General features: G+C 37.4%; 1 protein-coding gene across 2 annotated transcripts in view; it reads left to right on the forward strand.

The window, feature by feature from the left end:
• Positions 1–26,276, forward strand: part of PCLO (piccolo presynaptic cytomatrix protein) — a 371,716-nt gene that overhangs the window by 230,155 nt on the left and 115,285 nt on the right. For both annotated transcript variants that reach the window (XM_086745649.1, XM_086745658.1), the window contains exons 9-10: positions 2,864–2,945; positions 20,511–20,636. In XM_086745649.1, coding sequence (XP_086601775.1) covers positions 2,864–2,945; positions 20,511–20,636 — 208 coding nt within the window. The remainder of the gene's footprint in view (positions 1–2,863; positions 2,946–20,510; positions 20,637–26,276) is intronic.

The following is a 26,276-nucleotide window of genomic DNA, read 5'->3' on the forward strand; positions in this document are numbered from 1 at the left end:
CTGTGATGCTACGTAGTATTCTTAAATCACATTAAATTGCAGTGTAGTTTAGTATTTTAATAGATTTTTCCCAATATAGTGATTTTGAACTGCTTAACTGAGGAGATTAAACACGGCTTAAACCTAATAGATACATAACCTATTGTGAATTTCTCACTGAATCCTGTTGATCTCAACAATTTGCTTAGTTCTTGCCAATTGACCAGCAACTTCTTTAAATCTCCAGACATCAAGGCTTTTTAAAATTATTTTATTATGTGAAAATTATTTGCATATCCTGAACTAAACTGGCTATTTCAAACAGGTTGACAAGGGACAGTAAGAGGAGGTGCCAAGGGAGAAAGAGGTCATGAAAAGGAAGTGGACAGTGAGAGTATATTAACAGGAGATAAGTAGCTTCTCAGTGATGGGTCTAAAATACAGAACTTCCACTGATCATAGATGGGTCTTTTAAAGCCCTAAACAAATAATAAAATCTCAAACTCATGGTAATATCAGTGTATCGTCATCAGTTCACTTTGGCAACAGTTTTCTAAGCACAAAAAGAAGGTAAGGGCTCTAGACATGCAACCTTTTGGAAGTTAATCCCCTGTTTCTAAAGGCTTTCAAAAAGTATATACTTATCATGGTTCACGGATCTGTACCATTCCCTTGAAATACTATTTAAATCACATCCTTTTAGAGGCCCTTGAATATTTAGAAATTATGAAAAAATGGGCCATAAGGTGAGCAATGGGGTTAAAATGAGAAAATACTGTTTGTGACAGAGATCCAGAAGGCTACCTGAAAACTTTTGTTCCACATTTAAGTCCGTACTACTTAGTTGTGATTGTTTTCCAACTAGCAAGGAGGTTTTATTTTAATTTGTAGTAAACTTCTTTCTCTATTTGAGGCTTGGAGGGGGAAGCATTTTGCGATTCAGATTCTCTGGAAATATGATGAGAAATAGGACATTTCCAAATTTAGTGTAATTGTTAAAATATCTTGTCTAATGAGTGAATTGTTAGCCACTCCCTCACTGTAATTCAAGATGGAATTTATTAGAAAAAGCAATCTTGCTAAAGAAAGATAAGATAGAGGAGTTAAAAAAATGTGAATTGAAGTTTATGAGCTGCAATGTTGCTCAGTTAAATTGAATTTCTTCCACCAAAATGGATCCCAGATAAGGATCTGTTCAAATGTGTTCATACTGCTTCTCTTGAATTGTATTATTTTGTATTCTTTTAAAAATTTAATTAAAAATAAAATTAGATACGTTATTTGAGATTTTTTACAATGTTATGTAAGCTACATGTGACAAATACATTATTTTCACTGTTAAGTTACGCTGGCTGAATTTCTGATAATGTCATTAAAAACATAAGAATGTCCCTATCTATTTATAAGCATGAAAGTCTCATGGCATTTTGTACACTTTTGGTAATATTAGACCCTACATCCTAGCAAAATTCCATGATAAATCCTAAAGTTTGCCTGATGTCAAGTTTGATTTATTCTGGAGTACTTGCTCACTACCAAGTCCCCGAACTCCTTACTGTCTGAAGTTAATTATAGCCAATACTACTCTCAGTGTTTTATGGGAGGATTTCAGCCTTCTAGATGCAATATAATCCACTGGATAAGAAACTGAATTATGACAAAAGATGTATGAACTCTTCTGTTCACTATGGGATTGAGCTAAGTGAGTCCCTTGGCTTCTCTGTTTCCCCTCCTGTCGTTTATGTGTGCTATCCATTAATATCCTAAACTCTCTGGGTTTGAAGTGCATCGTTCAGGACGAGCTTAGCCACTTTAAATGCTACTTAAATATAAATAATAGTAATAAACTCTTGGCAGAAAACTGCTGATATCCTCAGACTGCTGCATATCCCTGCTGATTAATATTGTCCCATTGGCTCCTTAAATCTGCCACCCCACGTCCCAGCCCATTGACGCTCAGCCTTGAGCAGTCACACGCTGTCACACTCTCTCCGCTTGGTCCGGGTGCAGTGCTCAGGCTTGACGCCAATGTGGTAGAGGCAGAGAGGTGGTGGATTCTGCTTTGCTTCCGAAAGACTAAGACTGCGAGCAAAGAGAGTGTGTGATAGCTGTTAGGTGTGTGAGTGTTGCCACAAACACTCTTTCTGCAAAGTCATTCTGGTGTGGGCTCACGGTGATCATCCCTGGCAAGTGGGTTAGTCCCTGCTGCATGGCCCCTCCTGTTCCGGTATCGTGGGGCAGGTGGGATCATCCCAGCTGAAAACCTGGCTGTTTAGTGCATGTTGTAGAGATGCATTTCTTTCAGCTTTGACACTTTCTAGTATCAACTCAAGTGATTGTTGCACATTTTCATATAAAATGTAGTCCTCAAAGTTTTAGGTTGGGTCTTGCAAAAGGCTTTTGAAGTTTGATGACAAGAGGTACATTGGAATATGTGGTTTTGCTGAAACTAAAGCAGTAACTCATGACTGTTTACACATTCAACCACCGTTTTGTTTAAGTCTGCATGAACGGGATTTTATAATAATTAGAGGAATTATATTTAATTTCATTCTACTCTTGAACATTGCTTGGTCAATTGATTAGTGTTAAGAGAAGCTACAGAAGACAGTGACCACCTTCTTGTCATTAAGAAATAAAAATCAAAACTAAAGCCATATTCAAAATGAATCTGGCTTTATGGAAGCAAATATTCATTCCTGTGCAGAAGGATTTTGCAGCCTGACAGATGTCTTGAAATTGGAGGAGTGTTTGAATTGTGAAGTTGTGGTATTTCCCTGGATGAAATAAGTTTGTTTGCTTGTTTCTGTTTCAACTGTCTAGAATTATTGATATAATTGATGTTGTTGTATCTTTTTATGACATGCATATTTGTGTTCCTCAGATAAATGGGAAGCCCCTGCAGTACATTTTCCCTCATGCAAGGCTCAAACTACTGAGAGACCCTAAGGATCACACAGTTTCAGGTAAAAAACAACCCTCTATGAGACATGATAATTAATTTGATTAGCATGAATCATGCAAAAGATTTGCAGTGTTAAAAATAATTCCTGTGTCATATGCAGCAGGAAATTCAGCGGTCATTTTAAGTCTTGCTAGTTAGTTATAACAGAAAGCAGCAGTGCGGAAAAAAGTTCAGAACATCTGTTCAAGACACATAAGGTTTACAGAGGGAAATGTGTTGGTTTATACATATGAGCAGTCTGTTTTGCTGTTGCTTTTTATATAACTCTGTATTGTCTGTATGAGAAAATTCTATAAAATAGACTTATATAGGTGTTCAACTCATGCAGAAATGAGAATTTTATTCTTTCTCTACTGGAACTATTCTACAGAGGGAGGTAGCAGAACAACCAGGTCCCATTTTTCTCTGATATCTTCACAAAGAGACATTTATCACAGGACTTCGGATTTATTCTCTTTTCCCTGACGCTAACACAAATGTTCATGTAAGTCTGAGTCTGCTTGCAAAAAAAAAAAGATGAAAGGGGCAAAGGTTATTTTCATTCACCTCCTGAACTGTAAGCAGGAAGGCAGTGAGATATTTTCATATATCAAATCGTAAAAGGCTGCCAGTTACAGAATCTAGCACAGGTAATATCTGTTTGTTTGAGCTTTTGGAGTGCACTCTTTCTCACATCTAATGCTGATAAGGAGCTCCAGGGTTTTTTTAACATGCTGTTTGTCTTGTTTCAGAGGTACATACTTTAAGTGATTATGTCCTGAAACCATCAGACTTTCTTTTAACTTGCTTAAAAAATTCCAATAGTGTGTGTCAAACTCTGTTTCTGTGCAGAAGTAATTACCGACTGCCAGCTCTGGTATTCCCTTAAGCATTAAGTAGAAAGTGGCATGAACTTACTTGAATTGCTAAATATTGTTTTTACAGGGTTTCTGGCAGTAAAATCTTGATTGCTTCGACCCCCAGTACCGACCTCATATTTAGGGTGTTAAATTAATGTTCTGTATATATTATGAGGTATTTTCTTGCTAATCAGCGTAACACCCACTGATGGTTTCAGGATGCATTAAAGACCCCTTCACCCACACATCGCAATCTGAAAGAAGCTGCTGGGTCTATTGTTGGGTCAGCTTCCACTGCCTTGGGCCCTTGCAGTCCTTAGGAGCTCCTTGACATCCTAGTGGAGAATTTTACCCTGTGGGTGATGAATAATGCTGTGATCTAAGCTGCTCTCTTGCTCGAGGACAAGTGGAATTACAACCACACAACTGTGTATAGCTCACGATTTAATGTTGCTGAAGGCTTGCTCTCCTATCTAAAGATACTTACCCTCATGCAATGTAAAATGCCTGTTCCAAATTCTCTACTAGCTCTTGTGCTGGCAACCACAGCAACATACTGTGTTTCAGGGTAAATACCTTGTAAGTGATGACTGGAAAACCCAGGTGTAGATATTGACTTCCCATTTACTAATGCCCTGCACAGCATGAGATCACACAGGATCAAATATTCACTCAGGATCCTGCTAAGGTTTCTTAGTATAGGCTGGAATTGCTCACTGATGTACCTGTGCTATATTGTACTTAAATTCTAATTGCAGTGAGCAATTTTGGCTATGTGTCTACAAGCTGCAGTCATACTTTTGGGTTTTAACCCAGATACACTCTTGAAGACCTGTGCAGACATACTTCTATATGACGTACATATAGACTTCCCTACAGATATTAAAAAGCTTAAATGCAAACCATAACTCCTTGACACTGTACCTCCCTTTCTCCCCCTCTCTCAGTGTCTGAAGGATTAAAGTACACAGAAACTCTCTTTAAATGTGTAGTGCTTTCTGCTTAGTCTTCAGCTTTCCAAAAGGCCTCTCCCAGAGCCACACACATGTTTTTATTCACTTCTTTAAAAAATCAATTTTGATTAATTATTACCTGCAAACTAATAGCAAGTATATTTGTTAATTAACCAGACAATGCCTATTAACCAATGGACAACTTAGAAATCAAATGTATAGCAAAAGTTACCTAAAATATTGACAAATCAAGCAATATTTACTCTTACACCACTACAGCTACCTCACTGCAGGATTATTGGATATTAATCTAGGTGCTGTAGTTGGTTGGTTGGCTGACTGATTTCTTCCTCTTTCTTTGTTTCTTCCCTACCTCTCCTTCTTCTTCTCTCCCCTTCTCCCTCCACCTTTCTTTCTTATCAAAAGTGCTAAAGTGAGGTGTTGAGTCATTTTAACTGTTTGCCTTATACTTGTTGCATGGGCAAAGGAAGAGCGTATGTACAAAAAAAAAAAAAACCAAAAAAAAAACCCTGAACCTCAACAATACTCACCTGGGGAGCCACCTGTCTCCAAGAGAACAGCCAGTCACTGTCCAGGTGGTGATGGGAGTCTCTGTTGCAGCTGTCTTCAGTAGCATCTTCAGCTGTATCAGACAAGACTCCCAGAACTGTTGTGTTGCTAGATTCTTACAAGCCAGCTGGACTGTGGTCATGTGTGACCACAACAGTATATGCATCATCCATTGTCTTTGATTATCTCACAGTGTGTACAAAACACTCTCTGTCTTAGCTATGCACAAAAGCCTGACCCATGTGATCTTTTCTGCACAGACAAGAACAATTTCTACTGATGATTTAAAGGAAATAATGAACACATCTTAAGGATACTGTCGTAGTTCAGCCCCGATCGGACCAGACTACGCAGTCTCTCTCTCACTCCCCCCACACTCCAAGAGAATAGGGAGAGAAAATATAAGGAAAAACGGCTCAAGGTTTGAGATAAGGACAGGGAGAAATCCTTAAAGTTACCGTCACGGGCAAAACAGACTCGACTTGGGGAAAACTATTCATTTATTACTACAAACAGCAGGATAATGAGACAGAGAACAAGATAACCTCCATCCACCCCTCCCTCTTCCCAAGCTTAACATTATCTCTACTACCTTCCCCCCCCGAGCGGCACAGGGGGGAAGAGGGAATGGGGGTTGCAGTCAGTTCATCATATGTTGTTCTACACCGCTGCTTCATGGTCGGGGGAAGAACTCCTCACATTCCTCCCCTGCTCCATTGTGGGGTCCCTCCCACGGGCCACAGTCCTTTGTGGAACTGCTCCGGCGTGGGTGATCTCTTCCACGGAGTTCAGTCTCTCCAGAACAGCTGTCCCAGCGGGCCCTCCATGGGCCACAGCTGCCTTCAGGCATCCACCTCCCCCGGTATGGGGTCCTTCACGGGCTCCAAGTGGATCTCTGCTCCTCCGTGGACCTCCATGGGCTGCAGGGGGACAACCTGCTCCACCATGGTCGTCACCACAGGCTGCAGGGGAATCTTGGCCAGGAGCCGCATTACTCCTCCCCCTCCTTCTGAACTGACCTTGGCATCTGCAGCCGTTCCTCACAACAGGCTGGTAGATGTCTCTCAGGATCTTTTTTACATCTTATTCACTTCTCATCTCCTTTCCACTTCTTGCAGCCGGGCTGGACCGAGTCGGGCCCAGTCGGCCACCTGGCAAGAGGCCAGAGGGTGAGGCCTGCAAGGCCCATGAGGCCTGCGCCTCCCCCTCTGCGCCTCTGCCCCCGCTCAGCTTCTTCACATCTTCTCTTCTCTCTCTTTTTTTTCTGTTTTCCCATTCTTAAATACGTTATCGCAGAGGCGTCATCACGAGACATTCTGCTACCAATCGGCTCGGCCTTGGCCAGCAGTGGGTCCGCCCTAGGCCTGGCCAAGTCCCCTGAACATAGGGGAGCGACTTCTAGCAGTTTCCTACAGAAGCTACCACCTTAGGCCCCCCCTACTAAACAAAACCACAACAGATACTCATAGTTTATCTTAACTGGTGTGTACAGAGCAGGAGCTACATGGCGTGGTGGTGTTAGGTTGATGGTTGGACTTGATGATGGAGGTCTCTTCCAACCTTAAGATTCTATGATTCTATGGTGGGGAAATCTCCCAAACTGTTCACAGTTCCCACTTGGAGAACTCCTGTAACTGTTGATCAGCTGTTTTGCTGGGAGGCTGGCCAGTGGTTCAGCCCATCACCTCATCTCACTATGGAATTCCTGGGCCAACCTGGACATTAAGAACCTAATGTGCTGGGTCAGCCCTAGCACCTAGCTATACCACAGCTGTAATTATAAGGCAAGCTTTAATTTCATCCTAATATTACAATTATAATTTGAATTCCATAGATCTCATCAGATACTTACCATAGTGGAGGTTACTGCTTGATTACGGATCTAGAAATGGTCACATTATGAATATCAATAATAAGAGCAGTCCTAAATAACTTAAAATTCAGGCTGTATCACTATGTATTATGTGCACATGCATTCAGTTTGTTTGCTTTCTTGATTAATGAAAACTGCCTCTGAGGTACAGATGCCTTTGATGCCTTTTACATAATCTGGCATAATTTTGCACACAAAAACATTTACTGCAAATTTTATCATGTGAATGAGGTGTTTAAAGAACAAGGAGCTGGGCCAAAATTGTGACGGCAAGAGAATAGTAGCTCTGAATAAAAAATAAATGAATACTTGCTAGCAGACGTTTCTCTTGAGAGTACTTGTTTCTTTAGCACATGCCATCACCTAGAACTCACAGCTCTTCTTTTCAAGGTAGGCAACATCCCCTCCTCAGGCAATGCTGATCAATAAGAAGGAATTGCCAAGGATTTTCTCTGCAGAGATTGATTAATAATTCACAATTTAAACGAATAATAATAATTTGCGTCATTGTATTGAGGTGCCAAAGCAATTATGACAGTGATCAGTGCATGATAATGTAGCACTATTTAATGCTCCAGAAACACTGTTTTCACTGAGAATCCCTTGCTCCTTTTGGATATTTTAGCATTACAGCATAAGCACTGACCACATTTTCTCTTCTTTTTTATAATATATCATAGTTACATTTTTAAAAAGTAAAGAGAAGACATGGTTATTGAAGGCAATGAAAGCATTGGCAATGCCTTTGGAAATGTTGCGAAGATGATAAAAACTTACATTGTGTTATTCCTGATCAGAAAGTTGTTTAGACACACTGGGGGAAAACCCAGCAAGACAGACACATCTCAGTAAGTCTGTAGGCACAATGAGTGCATCTAAGTTACAGGTAATTTTTGCTGCTTTATCTCACTTATGCTGAGTCACAAGTAATTCTTCCCTTTCAAGAGGTGGGATATTCTGTGTTTCCAGGGAGCAAAATGTACCTTTGAGCAGCCAGACTGTCTGTGTTGTGGGACAGCCTCTTCAATTCTGACAGAAAAATAAAAGGCAGAGAGGCAATTCAGAAAAAGCTGTGAACATTATATTAAGAAGATAATTAGACTGTGGACAGAAGACTGTATCACTAATCTTCCCTTCAGCAGTGATGTCAGTGAAACTGCTAACAGGATGACAGGGTAGCTGTTACGCTGCACACACGTCAGAGATGCTTCATATTCTCCATCAGAATTATTGATTCCTGCACAGAACACTGCACTTCTGCAGCATGGCAGCTCATGGGGTACTTGTCCTGAAAGAGAGGAATAGAATTAGAAGTGTTTTCCTGTATCAAGCCCTCACTGCTATAGGTACTATCTAAATAAACAACCCTATATATTTACGGTTCTTTCACCTGCAAGTTCAACGAATTCAGTTCTTACAGCAAAATAGTGAATTCTTACAGTGAATATGTGATTACTACTCAATTAAAAAACATGTCAAATATAGTCACTGTCTGTGTTGAATGTGATATAGTAATATAGAGTGAGAAATGTAAGCCACCGCTTGTCCTCATACTCTTTTCTTAAGGGATTACTTATCCTTTTTCTTTGGTTTAATGTTGTGAAGAACTGAGATAATACTTTGCACAAAAAAAAACCCCAATATCCTCCTCTAACACTCACTTGTCACTGGGGAAGGATTCAATCCCTAATTAATGGCCATCATTCCCTCAAACACTCTCTTCTCATCAGAGACGTGGCACAGAAGGTGAAAACGCATAAACAAAAAGAGACAGAGCTGCTACAGCCAGACAACATCAGAGATTTTCCAGTGAAGTCATATGGCAGTAAGTGAGGTAGGAATGGAAAGAGAGGGAGGGAGAGATGTCTGTGTCTTAATAGTATCCTTAGAAAGAATTTAATACCACTCAGCTTTTCTAAATTAAAAAAAAAAAAGGCCACAACAAATTTTGATATTTGTTAGAAACATTTTGTAGAGATACAGACCATATATTCCATGTTTATGTGCCTGCTCTCTAAATTAAATTAATTTGAAAAGCACTAGTGTAAAACAAAGTATTTTAAATACGCTTTCCATGAACCCTTTTTGGCAGGTCTAATTGTTTATGCATTTTTCAGTGTATGAACATCTGTTGAAAGATGTCTAATAAGATCTTAAGATGAGTGGAGGTAATGGAGAGGGCAATGTATCTGCTGGTTATAAAGGTTGAATTTGATTTCATAGCTCTCATGCAGAAAAGGCTGCAGAAACAGATCACTGCAACCCCGAATGTTAGAGTTAAGTCAGGCCCCCGGCTTTCCATGGAAAGCCAAGAGCAAAGTAGACATTAAGATGAGATTCATTGCAGCCAAACCAGAAATCTCTCTGTTTTGGAGATAAGTAGTGCAGGTCAGCACTTTCTCTTGAAGAACTAGAAGACAAGACATTCAGGGATGCATATCATTGGTGAGACAACTTGTCAAGGACATTAGAAAAAGTTAATAGTGCAGAAATGTCAGATTAAGGTTTCACTTTGCAGATGAGGCATAAATTACCTTAACAACTCTCAGAGGAAGATAAAGACCCTGTGCTCCCTTCTCTGCATACTATCAAAAATATGCATAGGTTTAATAATTACACTAGAATGAGGCAGTTACAAAGAGCAATTAATTTGAGGTTGAGCTAGTTTAAATAAATCACCTTTTGAATATGGCTATTTTCCTCTGTTGATTATAAAAAGAGTATGAGGTAACTAACTTAGACTGTGATTTTTTGTCTTGTAGGGGTCTTAAATTAGACAAGATGAACACATATGGCTTATGTACAAATAAGCCTATAGAACAACCAAAAAACTTGTAGAGTACTCGTTGTCTAAAGGCCCACATTGCTCCTCGTTGCCAAGAGACAAATGCCTGATTCAGCAAGATGCACTTTCCAGAGCAGGGTGCTGGAACATTTTGAGAATGATTGCCTTCCATTCACTGTTTACCTAATCACAGATTTGTACAGGTTTTTGAATTGTACTGGGTGTACACTCCCAGGATGTCTGGATGCAGGATGATTAAGGTTAAGATGTTCTGATGTTCTGATTCTGCAGGTCACTGATGCAAAGTAAATCTTCCTCATGGATTAGTAGAGTACTCTGAGGTTCTTATTCTCTCATAGCATCATTACACCAAACTAACTGAGATGTAGCTTTTGTCAAGTTAAACCTCTTTTCTGTGTTTCTTACTTTTTTTTTTTAACTTTAATGTTATTTACACGTAATATGTGCTTGGTGCTTGCATGTTTGTTTCTTGTTTTACTTCAGTAAAAAAGAAGTTGGGGGAGAGGGTTGTCAGCAAAATGTTCTTTAAATATTCTAAAGTTTGCCAGAAAGTGTTCTTATTCCTGCATAAATCTGTTCATCAAGAAAGGGAGTGAAGCTTACATTAGACAGTCAAGGCTGATGAAGCCAAAGCTGTCTGAGGATAGGCACCCCAAAATTACATGAATTTCCTCCACACACACACACAAAAAAAATCAGCCCCCCTTAGTCACTACAGTACACATTTTTCTAAAAGAGATACAATTTGAGGAGACAAAAGTTTAAGATATATCAAAGTGCTAATTTGCACGTTAGATCATAAATTGTCTTTGTGCTTTCTGTAAGGAATATTTTTATTTTACTGCTTGTTGATGTTCTGGACAGCAGTAGTCATTGTCTTAAGAATATTCAATTTTCTTAGAAAATTTCCTCATTTGACAGCTTTGTCTAGTGGGTAGAAAAAAATATCATATCATTTTCTTGATATAGAAGTGAAGACTGCAGTGTTTAAAGGAACAAGCTGTGCAGGTAAATAAATTGCCTTTATCCCTGTCACAAAAAAAACCCCTTCATTTTGAAGGGTTAATTTCAACAAACAAGCTGACTAATAAATTACTATGCACTTAATTCATATGCTGTTTTTCTTTTGCAGAAGTCGAGTTATTACACAAAATATTCATTTTGTGTGAGACATCAAATTAGTATATCACAAATAAGATATGGCATAACAACTCTTGTGACATGTATGCCTACTCTTTAAAAAAAAAAAAGAAAAAACAACTAAAAAATAATTTTGTCAACTCCCCTTCTTTAAAATGTGGAAAGTTATTTTTCTATGTTACTTCTTTTATTATTATTATTATTTTATTTTATTACCAACCTAAGCTGAGTACAACAGAAGCAAGTCAGAGAAGTGGTAGATGCCCAATCCCTGGAAACGTTCAAGGCTCGGTTGGATGAGGCTCTGAGCAACCTGATCTGGTTGAATATGTCCCTGCTCCTTATAGAGGGGTAGGACTAGATGCTCTTTAAAGGTCCCTTCCAACCCTAACCATTCTATGATTTTGTGATTCTATGATTCTATGAATTTAAACTCAACTTAGATGAGCAATGATTGGATACAGCTACTAACCTCAATCAGTAGTGACTGATGTTGTCAGGAAAAGAGCATGTGCTATGAACTGAAGGTCTCAACATGTATCCTAGCGGACAGTTCCCTATTTCCAAACACAAAGCTAGCCTGTATCCACAGATTGAATGATTATAACAAATGAACTGTCAGATAGCCACACAACCCTTCCTGGGGACAGCCTGAGCAGTTGCTCTGTGACACCTCTTCTGAGAATAAACCATAAGCTTCTGTCTGCTCTTGCTGGCTTAGGATCTTTTCCAAGCAACAAGTCAACAGTTAGTTTGAAGTTTTGAAACAGAAGAACTACAGTTCCTTCACTTATTTTGTGATTTTTTATGAATATTACAATATTTTAAATAAATTATACATCGTGAACAAAGACTGTCTTTCTCTTTGAGGAAAGAGGGAAAGTTCAAGTTTTTTCAAGGACTTAAATGGCTGCAGATATTACTTGTTCTGAAAGAACAGTATTTTACAATTTATAGTTCCACAAATTCTTCCCCATTCATGACAGATATCCATGCAACACTGTATTGGTTGATTCCTTTGTACAGGAGAGTCATTTCGGTGAGATATTGATTCCCATTGACAAATGGGAGTGAGTACAGCAGAGGGACACAGAGATGGTCAGGGTCTGGAGCACCTGCCCTGAGAGCAGATGCTGAGCAATAGGGCTTATTCAGCCTGAAGAAGAGACAGTTTCTGGGAGGACTTGACAGCACCCATCCTATGCCAATGAGAAGCTTATCAACAAGAGGGAGCCAGGCTCTTCACAGTAATACATGGCAGGAGGATGAGAGGCAACAGGCATAAGTTAAAACAGGAGAGTTTAGTACTAGATATGTGGAAAATTATTGTGGTCTTTCAATACTTAAAAGAGGCCTATAAGAAAGATGGGGTCAAAGTTTTTAGGAGGGCCTGTTGTGACAGGACGAGGGGTAATGGTTTTAAGCTAAAAGAGGGTAGATTTAGACTAGATATAAGGAAGAAATTTTTTAGTATGAGGGTGGTGAAGCACTGTAACAGATTGCCCAGAGAGGTGGTGGATGCCTCATCCCTGGAAACACTCAAGGCCAGATTGGACGGGGCTCTTAGCAACCTGATCTGGTTGAAGGTGTCCTTGCTCCTTGCAGGGTGGTTGGACTAGATGGCCTTTAAAGGTCCCTTCCAACCCAAGCCATTCTATGATTCTATGAAAATCTTTTTCCCCACTGCACTTAATAACTATTAAGAAGTGTAAATTCAAGGTATTTTGTGACTTTAAAAAGTTCTTCCATTTTAGGATGGGAAAGAGAGTGTATGTAGTTAGAGACGGGTCTGCTCACTAAATAAAACTGTGTAGGCAAGAACACTGTGACAGAGAAAGGAGAGAAAATTCAGAGCAGATAGAGAAGTGTGCAGATCATGTTTTGACTAATGCAGTCCTGATGACAAAACCAAGACTGAATAGTCATTTTAGCCTTTACTAAAATGTCTCAAGGTGCTCCAGAGTATAAATTTACAGTGAATAAAGTCACTATGTCTGCATTTATGTATATGTTCAAGAAAACAGTTTCACCATTGGCATATCTTACCTTAAGATAGCATCAGCACTCCACAGAGACAGCATGAACGATCCTCCAGTAGGTGATAGGACAGAGTGATGTTTCTATATCCTCTTAACTCTATCCTCCAGATTAGCACTTTCATAAAAACAATTTATGATAGATACATCCTTTCTGCTTCTTAAATATCAGCACCATGATTACTGGAGAAGTAATGCAAAATGAAGGAGAGGAATATGTTTCTTGCTTCCTTCTTAGCATACTGTATGTTGGACAAGTCTATGCAACATCCTGGATGAGATTTTTCTTAGGTGCACTAATCATCACTGTTTATTGAAGACAGTCAAATTTTCCCAAATGTGTTAAACATAAGAGCAGTGTTACTAGGTCAGTTGTAAGTTTTGTTTAGTCCTTCATCATGGCTCTAACAGAAAGTATTTAAGAATACATGGCCAAGATAAATGCAGTGCAATATTCTTCCAGCTTCCAATAATCTGTGGTTCAGCCACTTTGTGAAGCAGTGATTTCTTCTTTTCATTTAATGGGGATCTACTCTTTTCCTAAAGGCTTTGTTTATGCATTACATTATAGCCAGCATATACACCTGTATACCTTGTGTATTGTATAGTACTATATCCTATTATATTTACATTAATTCTGTTTCTTAAATACCAAAGCTGATATGGATGGAAAAGTTCAAAACTAACATTTTAAACAATGAAATTCAGCTGTTAGTCAGTGACATCTATTGAGCCATTGGTGTCTGTCAGTAAACACAGATGAATCTCAGTGTCTACAGGGTTTTATAGATTTAAAGCTCCAGTCTACCACAGATGACATTATAGATTCTGATGTGACAGATCATCCAAAAAAAAGAAGAGACCTGTATCTTGTTTTCAAGTAGATATGGTAAGTGCTGCAAGATACTAATTCATAAAACACTTTACAATCCTTCAGGATGATAACCAGTGTACAAATCAGCATGAAGCAGATTTGCAGCTGATATAAATCAATGCAAAACAATTGGAATATATCTGAATTTCATCAGCACAGGATTTAGCTTCATGTATATTTTATGCTTTAATTGTCAATGGCCAAGAAGTGCAATAACTGAGTAGGCTTAATCATGTTTCTAGGAAACAACTTCATTTAAGCTAATTTAATTAGAAAGCACCGAAACAGTTCTCCTGAGCCGTCTTGAAAATGTTGTACCTATCTAGACAACTAAGCTCTGATATGGATCATCCTGTTATGTATTCCAGAGAATTACATAGGAATAGTAATGCAAAGAAAAATTCAGCCTGGATTTTATTGCACACATTATTTTTTGTGCTGCAATCCAAATGTCCAATCTAACTTGGTTTTGTTTGCTTTGTCGTGTTTCTTTTCCATCTGTTCTCCAGACTTTACAGATTGCTTTATCACCAGTATGATATCTAAATAAATAGTTTGCATTTCCTGACAGGACTTTTAATTCTAAACTCTCCAAAGAGAAGTCATCGTTGGTTTTTTGTGTGGCTAACAATTCTGTTTCATACAGACAATGGAACGTGGTGTAAAATTGTTCTGGTGGATAAGGGCCTACCCGCACCTTAGCACATGTCTGGTCTAGTTAATGCTGGAAGAGGAGCAGGGAGACAATGTCTAGTAAATGAACACAGGAGGAAGCTATGTTTTGTCTCTGTTTACATCCAAATAGATTTGGAAGACTTTGTATTATTTGATTTCATTGGTACGTTCTCATTGCTATAGCATGATATTTTGGTGTATTGCAAAATCTTTCATGGTTAATTTCTCATTTTCATTTTTTGTCCTCATCCATTTTTCTATTTGATCTTACCCAGAAAAGGTCACCCTTCTGCTTCCTTGCTATGATTCAGCCTTCTGGTTTTTAATTTTGGTTTTGAAAGTATTGTTAGAAAGTGATGAAAATCATACTTGGACTTGAGTTTTTTTCCTGTCTTAGTGGTGCATCTGTGCATTGCCTCCTGGATCTGAAACACAACACTTAATCTTTATTTTGAGGTTTAAACATATCTTCCATTTCAAACTACCCCGAGAAATGTGTTGTAGCTTTCATCTGTATTTTACAGTTTAAGCTCATTTCAATTTTTTCCCGTTTTACCTTTGTATAGTTTCAACTTCAAAGCACATAATATCCAAAGATGGTAAAATGACCGTGATTTTACAGAAATAAATAGTGGTTTTCATCTACCATCTTGAAGGGTATGCTCTTATGCTCTTAGAAATCCAAATCAGTAGTGTTTTTTTAATATCTTTCTTAAAAATTCAGTCACCTAGAAGTCTGTTAAAAATTCATATAGCTTTATTTCTGACTGTGACAAGAGTCAGATTGCTGCTGATGCTCATATTTACAGTTTCCTATGCCAATTCACAGAAACTCACATGTGATTACTGAAAATCTGTTGTACATTCTAATTGCTTCTTTGCTTTCTTTGCTCATCTAATTAGACAAGTTGTTTCGTACTTTGAAAAATTAGCCCAGAGAAAATATTTGTTTGCGTTAGCACATTAACAATGTTTGCACAGAGCTTCTGGGTCATGTGCCTGCATTCTCATGCCTGTGTTAAAGTTGTTGCTACTGTAAGGGACTTACCTAATAATTAAACAATAACAGTTTCTGCATTTGGTGCTGGAATTCTATTTACTATTGTAAGAGAAAACATCCCTGGAAGCTTAATTTGCAGGACTGTGTAAAGGCAGGACCACCAACACCAGCAAAAGCCTGGTGTGCCTTGAATTACTCCATTGATCTCTGATCTTTTTTCTTTTTGGCTTTTGTTTTTTTTTTTTTTTTAACTTATTTAAGGAGTTATTGACATTTGTTTGGAAAGGTGAGTCTAATCACTGCTTAGATGCTGAAATAGTTCCAGGAAATCTAGGCTGCTTAATGGCTGTAGTGGAGCTACTCAGCAAAGTAGTAAAAAGATGATGAGATTTCATGAACTTCCCTGTCACCAGAGCAACAGCAACAGATTGTCAATAATCTGATCTTTATTATCTCCATAATGGAGAAAAATGACTGACTTGTAATTGCAGAGGTCAAGTTATGGTCAGACTACTCCAGCAAAATAAATTATTGTGTATCAACTGAGTCATGTTTCTAGTCTTTCTACTGTGTTGCTACTGTGACAAAACAAAAATATACAAGAGGATACAATTTCATAGTGGTCTGAGATACTTTGAGCTACACAAGGTAAGAATAAGTAAGTCTAGTTGGACACAAAGTACCTAATGGTGGAATTAAGGAAAAGAGAATGATGAATTTTTAAAATACTTTGCAATGATCCTTGCCAGGTCACCAGTGACAGAATTTGTTAGTGTCAAGTTGTTGGCCACTACTTAAATATACATCATGTGTACATATATATATATAAAGTATATATATATAATGAATATGCATCACTGAAATAGTCTGTGATGTCTGGAAGGAGATTCAATGGCACGTGAAACATCCTTTTGAAAGTCACAAAGTAAATTAATTGCCAAAAAGCAAAAAAGCTATTGGCCATTCAATTTTATTAATATTTTTTTCTAGGTATGGATTTCTCTCAAACTCTTATTAGATGATTGAAATCTTCATTAACACTTCTAAGTTTGTATTTTCAGCTACATAAATCAATGGCTCACAAGCTAACTGTAATGATTTAGTATCCATATGTTTGTTTATCAAACTATAAAACCAATTTAGTTGCATGATCTGTCTTGTTAAAGTTTAGCATTAGAATTTTGGGGCTTTGGGTTGGGGTTTTTTGGGGAGCTTTACTTAGTATGCTGCATCTGAAAGCTTTAGTTAAGATTAGATTGGAGAGTAGGGTCATAGCTTTGGGAGATCAGTAAAAACAGATGTAATTAATTAGCAGTCTTCTAGCTTTGAAGCATCCTAAAAATGATTGGAATTTAAATGTGTAAAATTCCCTTTGAAGAGATATTTTCCTGAAGATACTTTCTATAGAAATCAGTACTCAGAGTTCAGAGAGGTTCCCTCTCTCATTCAAAGCATGATTATTCACTTTCTGATGGTTAACTGGTCCTGTGTCTTCTAAGGAAGAAAACAGTAGTTCATTAATCTGCAAATCTAAAACTGAAAGATCAATGTCTGGTTGTATTAAAATATACTGAGAAATGGAAATTAAGACTCAAAGTTTTTTTTTTTAAAAAAGATCTGAGAAAGCATATGATTGATTATATTTTCAAGCTATCTGCATTCAAGTTGATAAATTGAGCAATGTCACTGCAAACAGAAGTACAGAAGTAGTAAACTCAATATTTTCAATAGATAAAGGATGAACAGGTTTGAAATCCCATTTTCACATGAGAAAATACAGCAACATCCAAGCAATATTTCTTTGTCAGTCAGAAGAGATCACATCAAGCTTATTGGGCAGAAGTAACTCATTCTGACTGCCAGGAATTGAATATTTTGTAATTTAAGTTAAAATATTTCTTCTAGTAATGTTTTTACATCATAATAAAAATGAAATAACATTTTCTAATTTAGAGCAAACAGATTAAATCAAATGAAATACCTCCTGATTTGTCCAGCAACAAGAACATATGCAAACACACACATACCTCCCGCCGCTATCTCTACTTAATACATAATGTCAGTCACACATTTTACTCTAAATCCTCACAAGCCTTTTCAAAGTGTCTAGGAATAAAAAAAAAAAATTATATGATGAACCACCTCTCTGCCATTCTGTTACAATTAAGCTATTTGAGGTAGAGATACTGGTATAGTCTATCATGAGAAGACCCTTACCCTGTAGAGTTCCTCCACTGTGTGATGAAAAGTGCCAAGTCCTACTGACATGTTGAAAAGTACATATGTTGACTGAATGGGTTAAGAGTAAGTTACTGTGTGCTTGTTTGTATGTGTTGTATACTAAGAATAATTGTTTATAGGATTCATAGTTCCCAGCTGTGAGCCTCGGATCTATAACATATTAATGAGTCTTCCAATAGTGTTTGGTCAGATCAGAAGTCTTCTGGTAAATATGCAGAGCAGCCCACTTCAATTTCTAAGTCCTAAAGTTAGACTAACATTTAAATGCTTTTAGAGGGGTACACATTCACTTTATGCATTTAGGCTATTATCTTTTTAAAGACTGTATGTTTCAACTTTTGTAAAGGACAGTTCAGATCCATCCTTAGAATGGTGTGTTTGCTTTCCCTATCAAGTCAGGAAAAATAAACTTTACCAGTGCTAAATTTCAAATTTGCACTGAAATAAGATAATTAATTTAAAATATCTGTGCAGTTTGTTCCAATTACACTGAAAAATTGCTCATCTCAACAAAAAGTATCTTAGAATTTCCTGTAGCACTGTCACAGAGTGATAACTATTGTTACGGAACAGGTTGCCCAGAGAGGTGGTAGATGCCCCATCCCTGGAAACATTCAAGGCCAGGTTGGACAGGGCTCTGAGCAACCTGATCTAGTTGGAGATGACCCTGCTCCTTGCAGGGGGGTTGGACTGGATGGGCTTTAAAGGTCCCTTCCAACCCTAACCATTCTATGATTCTCTGATTGTTTAAAACATAGCTTCCTTTCCATATATCAAATAATTTGTGTCAGAAACCAGCCAAGCAGCAATATGTTTAGTTAATAAATTATCATTCATACCAAGTTTATAATTACAGAAATATTAACTACCATGATGGAATGATCTTGTAGCAGAAATTTAACTATATTCCTCATGCCTGTAATTAGATTGGCTATTTAGGTGATGTTTGTTATGTTTATTATATGGGTCCCTTTACTTTTTTTTGTTCTTAGAGAGTCCCCCTCAATTTCCGTCCCCCGCCCCGGAAATATTTATAGTTTTCCAGTTCTTAATTTGCTCTTAAAAGAGGGATAGGCAACTGTTCACTTGTTATGTCCAAAAAAAGGCTTTAAAAGATTAACATTCTTTTGTATTATTACATTCTTTTGCATAACTTTACATTCCCAGGTGTAAAGTCTTACAAGAAGCTGACTTTCTTAATGTCGTTGCTCAGGTCTTCAAACGAAAAAAAAAAAAAGAAGACAAACTCTACTGGTTTGGAAAATGTCTAATATGCAATCCTGAGAAAAGCGGAGGCACAAAGGATATAGACTTAGCTAAACTGCGATAGAAAAACTAGTGCGAACTTTTTTGGCCAGACACTCAATGTAACTATCTTGCTTCTAAAACAGAGTCAGGGATGACTTATCAAATACTAGTAGCATTATGAGGAAAAATCTTAATCTAAAAAGATAAAGCTTTGTAACAAGATTGTGTGGTGAGCTTCCTATAACTGATTAGTCTAATCACTTAGCAGGTTTGACTGATTACATTGATAAATTTAAAATTATTTATTTAGCCATTACAATAAAGGTGGGGGAATCAGCCTTTACATTTCCAGATCAAAGTGTGAATGATCTCATATGAAGTTTTCTTTCTCTTCAAAGAAGAAATTCATTTTTCTTCTATGGGAAGTGTTTTTTGGAAAAGCAATATGGCATGAAAAATTGACAATGCATAATATTAGCTTTACAAGGCTATTTTTTAAGCTTTTGTTTTCACTCTCATTGTTCCATGCATAAAGAAGATTAGTGATCTGCTTCTTTCCAGCTAAAATAATCAGTGATCAAAATGTTTTCATCTTATTAATTTTTAAAGAAGGGAGAAGATATATTAGATGATGTTTAATGATGCTTTACACAGGCTTTTTCCATTCTGATAACTTGTATATCGTTTTATGTAAAAGATGTGAATTAAAAGCAAATATTTAAGAAAAATAATAGCATCTGCCCAATAGAGGGTCATGTAAATGTACATGCTTTGTTACTGGAGCTCAGTGATCTCTGTCTGTCTCCATATTTATGTGATTCTAAAAGCTCAGCTACTGTAATCTTTCAGCTAATTTGCATGAATGTTTTAGGCATATGATAAATCTATCCTTTGAATCCATACCTCACATGGATTTCTAGCAATTTAATGCTATTTAATTAATACTGCAAGTTATGGTTCACTTGAAATAGATTTGCCATGCAAATAGTCCCTTTGCATTACAGTAAGGCTACCAGAAGAAGGTAAGATTGGCTTCAATGTCATTTTTAGTGAATCAGTTATTTATGTTATGTCAGTTATACTGTAGTTACTCAAGAAGATCTTTTCCTTCGCTGAAACACATCTACCCAAAGTTAAGCCTTTGGGAAGGTGGCAGATGGGACTGCAGTTAAGCTTAAGCTTCCAACCATAGCCAGAAGTTATTGGTGACATCCTTCAGGAACCTCTGATGAGTTGTTCTCTTTCTTTCTTTCCAGTGAATTATTCATTACTTCATCTCTGTTTAAAGTTTTCTATTTCTTTTGATCACAGGCAACGGACTGGGAATCCGAGTTGTAGGTGGGAAAGAAATTCCAGGAAGCAGTGGGGAAATTGGAGCTTACATTGCCAAGATCTTGCCCGGAGGCAATGCAGAGCAGACAGGGAAGCTGATAGAAGGTAAGATAAATGCGTTATCAAAAAATAGAATCACAGGAGAGCTGGGACTTCGGTAGAATTATTTATAATATACGTTCTCGCTTGTGTAACGGGTCTAACCTTTTACAAGGAAGGAGGGGCATCTAAGTGCCCCTCTAAACCTCCATGAGCCTTAAAGCAGAAAAGGACTGATAGAAGGTCATGTTATGACTTCTACAGCCAGAGAATTGCCATGATGTGTTATGGCGTATCTTCAGTAATATGTGCCAACATACTGTCTGTACTGGGGGCCACAATATGTACAATATGGCTTGAGTCAAACTATATACCCTGGACGTATATCATCAACATACATCAAAGACATGTTGTTTTAAAAATTTTTAGCTTAGCTCGATCATCTAAGTACCTATGTTGAGAATTACTTGCATTTCTTAGTTGAACAGGTAAAAGGGATTACAGATGCAGTTCTCTCTCAGTTACAGACACTTTTTTAAAAATTCCCTAAAGTCAGACTTGACTGAATTGATCTGACCTAACTTTAGTTTTCCAGTTTAAGATAGTTATCCAGTCTGCCTCAACAGGCAACAGAGAACAAGAGGGCAACGGTTTTCATCTACCACAGACCTTTACTTCAAGAACTGGGAATGTCTTCCTCTTTTAACTGACTTTAAGAAGACTGCATTAGACTACACATCTCCCTTCAGGCAATTAAAGCTAGACTAATCATTACATTTTCTAGGATTATTACAAATGTGATAATTCTGCCTAGTAACTTTCTATCCATGACCACATAAATGGTGCATTCTCTGTATAACTATTTTTTATTTCCTTTTTTTCATATGAATATCTGTATGCACCTGAAATGTCAGTTTATCCATGAATGGAAATACAGTACATTTATTTCTAATTCATTTAACTAATTATTTTTATTTCTCTAGTAAACGTAGATATCCAGAAAAAAAAAAATAAAGAAGATAAACAGGAATAATAGTTCTCCCAGGCAGAATTCAGTTCACATACATTTTCTGAATAGCAAAAATGCAATGAAAGTTATAGTTAAATCAAAAGTACTTTGCAGATAGAAGAACTGAGTAAATTGATTAAATAATATATTCACAAAGTATAGTTTAAATAGGTTGTGGGTGTTGCAAAACAGTGTCACCTGCATTCACTCTGCTGCTTTTTACGTCCTTGGTGGTTTCTTTGCCAATATTAAAAGGTGCACATACACTGATGTCGATGTCAATTTAAAGTTGAAGTGAAGAAATGATCTACCAACAAAAATGTCTTCCTTTTTCTCCCTATAGAGTTGATTCTGCCATTCATATTTAATAAGTAGCATCTCAGTTATCAAATTATATAATATTGCACATGAATGATGAAAAAATTGACCTTATTTTTTGTGTTTTGAAGTGATATTTGTTTTGGCTCCCTCCATACAAAAGAGTAGGCCTTTCATAGCTATACTAGGTCATGCACGCATTGCTCCAGTACAAAGCAAGTAAAGAGGGGAATGTGGTTATTTCCCTAAAACTGGACATTTCAAGAAAGAGGATGAACAGTTACTGCTTGGAATTACCTGCAGTCTTTTGTTTTCTCTTGTCAGGAACTTTTCTAGGAATTGAGGTTTAAAGAACTTCTCCACTCACCATATAGGTATATTTTAGCAGTGATCAAGAACATATTGAGTTTACAACAACTAGAGGAGAAGTTCAGATGTGGCCATTTTCTTCTCTGTCTGTTCACATAATGCATTTTGAAGGTTTATTAATATTTTATAGAAAGATGAACAGGACAATAAATTATTTATTCCTTTTTTTTTTCTTCTCCCATCATATGACCAGTCACGTTTCCGGTCTGACCTTTATAAAAGTATCCTAGACTTGGATATGTTGGCATATATCAACTCCATCAAAATCACGCTACTTAATCTGTAGAATTTGTCTGCTCAGTGTTCCAGAATATGTTTTGCTATTGCTGTGTTAGATGTTCTGTCACAGAGAAAAAATGCTTTCTGTAGAATGTACCGTTTCTGCAGAATATACGCATACAAGACAAACACTCGCCTTCACTGTCTCCTCACTGTCTTCCTCACCTTTTAATCTTGCCTTTATATTAGTTTACTTTTTCTGTTATTTTAATGGCTATCATAGATCAACAAAGAATATTTGTCTACCTCACTGTTAGTTTTGTTTGTTTATTTTAGTGCAAGTACGGCTGATGCACATTTAATCTCTGCCCTTCAGAAGTGCTAAAATCCATTGAGGTCTTCAATCATTCTCGCATTGATCTGTGTAAATCCAGCCAAACTTCTAGTGTTACCAATATTGCTGATGTTGATGTGTCAGAAAATACAGGCTAGTCTTAATTTCTTCTTTAAGTTGTTTGCTGTCTTTCACATCACATACAGAAAACTTTATTTTTCATTATCTGTAAATGACAATTACATATTCATATTTTGTATAGTAGTGATGAGTCACTTTTTTCTGCTGAAATGCTGTGTGACTTCAAGTTAGAGTATATACTTAGTCATCAACTAAACGTATACTAATGTAATTACAGGCTAATATATTGACTCATTAGCCTTTCTAAGAACATGATTCACTGCAAAAAAAAATCCCATCCACTTAATTCCTCTAATTGTAAGAACAGAAAACACTGGGTCAGGTCTGAAAATCCTTTCAATAGCATAAGGAACAAGGATTTATTTATTGTGATTATGAAGGAAGGTAAAGTCCTACCTACTCTCTGCATGACTACATCTATGACAAAATGATGGTTTCAAATACAGATAGTATTCCTTTCCTTAGGGAATAGCAATCCATAAAATTTTAACCTATTTAAATAGCTTTGGAGGAGTCTTAATGCTGAAAAGTTTATTTTTAGTTCTGACTGGCAAATACCAGCCATCTTGGTTCTCTCACCTTGAATTGCTTTCGGATGTCAAAAATATCTCTGATTCATCATGCATTGGCATTACAAAAACTGGAGGCGGAAGACTCATTCCACTGAGCTCATCAAGTGCAGGGACTATGTCAATGTGATAGATGTCTGTGCTCCCTCTTGTGTTGACAGAAACAGTTCAGTTATATTCCACCTGGTAAATCTACTGAGTGAATGGTATTTTATACTGCTAACATTTTTCAGAAGCAGAACTTAAAGAGCAGAAATAAAATATTAATGTGTGTTACCAACAGTTACAAATTTGCTGGATGCCCTCAGCATTCAGACTTTCTCATTGGACCATTTCAACAGGCTGGCTGGAGAGCCTAGGAACTGGTGAACTATGAGTGTCTTTGTTCCAAGTTTTCAATCAGCATACTGTGTTGCAATGCCTAAGCCAGCTGACATTCACCAAGACGAAGAGATTCCCAAACTTACCAGTCTCCTGGAAATTCTGGGGAGCTTGCATGGTCTAAAAGTTAATGGTGAATTTGATTTGTGGTGATGTTACTGCCTTTGCTGTCAATCCACTCAACAGCAGCCATGAGACTGATCAGATTTTTGTTAAGTTGTCCAAGGCTTTTTGGATGGATGTTTATTTTTAATATGTGTACCTCATTTAAAAAAAAAACTCTTCCAAAACTTAAAAATAGGAAAGTCATACACAGACATCTATTTCTCTTCTTTTTGAAGACAAAAACTCTTATTATTAAAAAATATTGAAACAGCACCCCCAGTTTTTATTTTATAGCAAATATAACAATGTAGCATTTCTAGCATAGCACGGAAGGATGCCACCTACCATATGAGTCACAGACCTTCACTGTAGAATTTTATTATATAAACAGTACCTGCTAGCAAAGAGACATGCTATTCAATTCAATTCAGTTGAATTTCACATTTTATAATTTAATGAAATTATTCATCATACAGGGATATTTTAAACTTCCTCATCCTGAAGGTGGTCCAATAATCATATAATCATAGAATCATAGAATCATGGAATCATAGAATCATAGAATAGTTTGGGTTGGAAGGGACCCCCCAGCAAGGAGCAGGGACATCTCCAACCAGATTGGGTTGCTCAGAGCCCCATCCAACCTGGCCTTGAATGTTTCCAGGGATGGGGCATCTCTCTGGGCAACCTGTTCCAGTGTTCTATAACTCGCATAGTAAAAAATTTTTTCCTAATTTCCAATCTAAATCTACCCCCCTCTATTTTAAAACCATTACCCCTCGTCCTATTGCAACAGGCCCCAATAAACAGCCTCTCCCCATCTTTCTTATAGGCCCCCTTGAGGTACTGGAAGACCGCTATCAGGTCTCCTCGGAGCCTCCTCTTCTCCAGGCTGAACAGCCCCAACTCTCTCAGCCTGTCCTCATAAGAGAGGTGCTCCAGCCCTCTGATCATCTCCGTGGCCCTCCTCTGGACCTTCTCCAACTGGTCCATGTCCTTCTTGTGTTGGGGGCTCCAGAACTGGACACAGTACTCCAGGTGGGGTCTCACCAGGGCAGAGTAGAGGGGGAGAATGACCTCCCTCCACCTGCTGGCCACGCTCCTCTTGATGCAGCCCAGGATGCGGTTGGCCTTCTGGGCCGCAAGGGCGCATTGCCTGCTCATGTTAAGCTTCTCATCCACCAGCACTCCCAAGTCCTTCTCCTCAGGGCTGCTCTCAATCCATTCCCCGCCCAGCCTGTATTTGTGCCTTGTAATATGATACAATATATATTATATAATATATGATACATATATATGATACAATATATATTATATAATTATGTATTATATTATAAAATATTATTATAATATAATACATAATTATATAATATTATCTATTATATATTATATAATATACAATATATATTATATAATAATGTATGTATAGTATATTATAATAATGTATGTTAAAATTTTATATATTATATTATTGTATCTTATAATATTATATAATCTACAATCTATTTTCTTATATTATAAGAAAAACTACCTGACATACATACAGGCAATTAAATATAATGCCACCCTGTTAGAGCTGTTAAGTAGGTCTGAGAACAGAAAATGCACTGCCATTTGAGAGTTCAGTGATAGTTAATGGTGCCCTGCCCCTCAGTCCACAGCCTTAGGTACCTGTTTTGATCTAGATTAATAGATACTCCCCTTAGGATGCAAGAAACGTTGCTCCTCAAAACATCATGAGGATCCTCTAAGGTAAGCCATCTGCAACCTGACGACAGGTACCAAGAGTAGGTAAAAGCACATCCATTGTCCTCAGCATCAAAGTCTGAAGACTGACAATGAGTTCTTAAATGTGATCAATGTCTTTTGGACTTGGATTCAACTGCTAAGATGCAGATGGTCAGTTTTCCAGATTGGTTGGTGACTTTATTGTGCTGGAAGTTCCCCAGGCCACGTGTCTATTTCCCCTCAGTACTGTATTTTGAATGACTGAGTCTTTATTGGGAATGTCAGAGCTCTCTTTCATCTTTAGAGAACTATGCAATTTCAGAACTTTAAGATGCCTTCAGGAAATAAAACTGAAGTCTCTTCATTCCTCTTATCCCTATTTATTCACTCTTCCTCCTTCTATAGGAAGTCTTACATATTCTTATGTGTTCCAGTATCACAATTTCCTTTTGTAGGAAGATCTTTGGTGCACAGCTCACTCCCTATCTCTCTAATGCCTTAATATGAGACCAAAGAAACATTAGAATCATTCC

This window comes from Chlamydotis macqueenii, chromosome 1 (genome assembly GCF_036417535.1).
Source record: "Chlamydotis macqueenii isolate bChlMac1 chromosome 1, bChlMac1.mat, whole genome shotgun sequence".
In the NCBI taxonomy this organism is placed as follows: Eukaryota; Metazoa; Chordata; class Aves; order Otidiformes; family Otididae; genus Chlamydotis; species Chlamydotis macqueenii.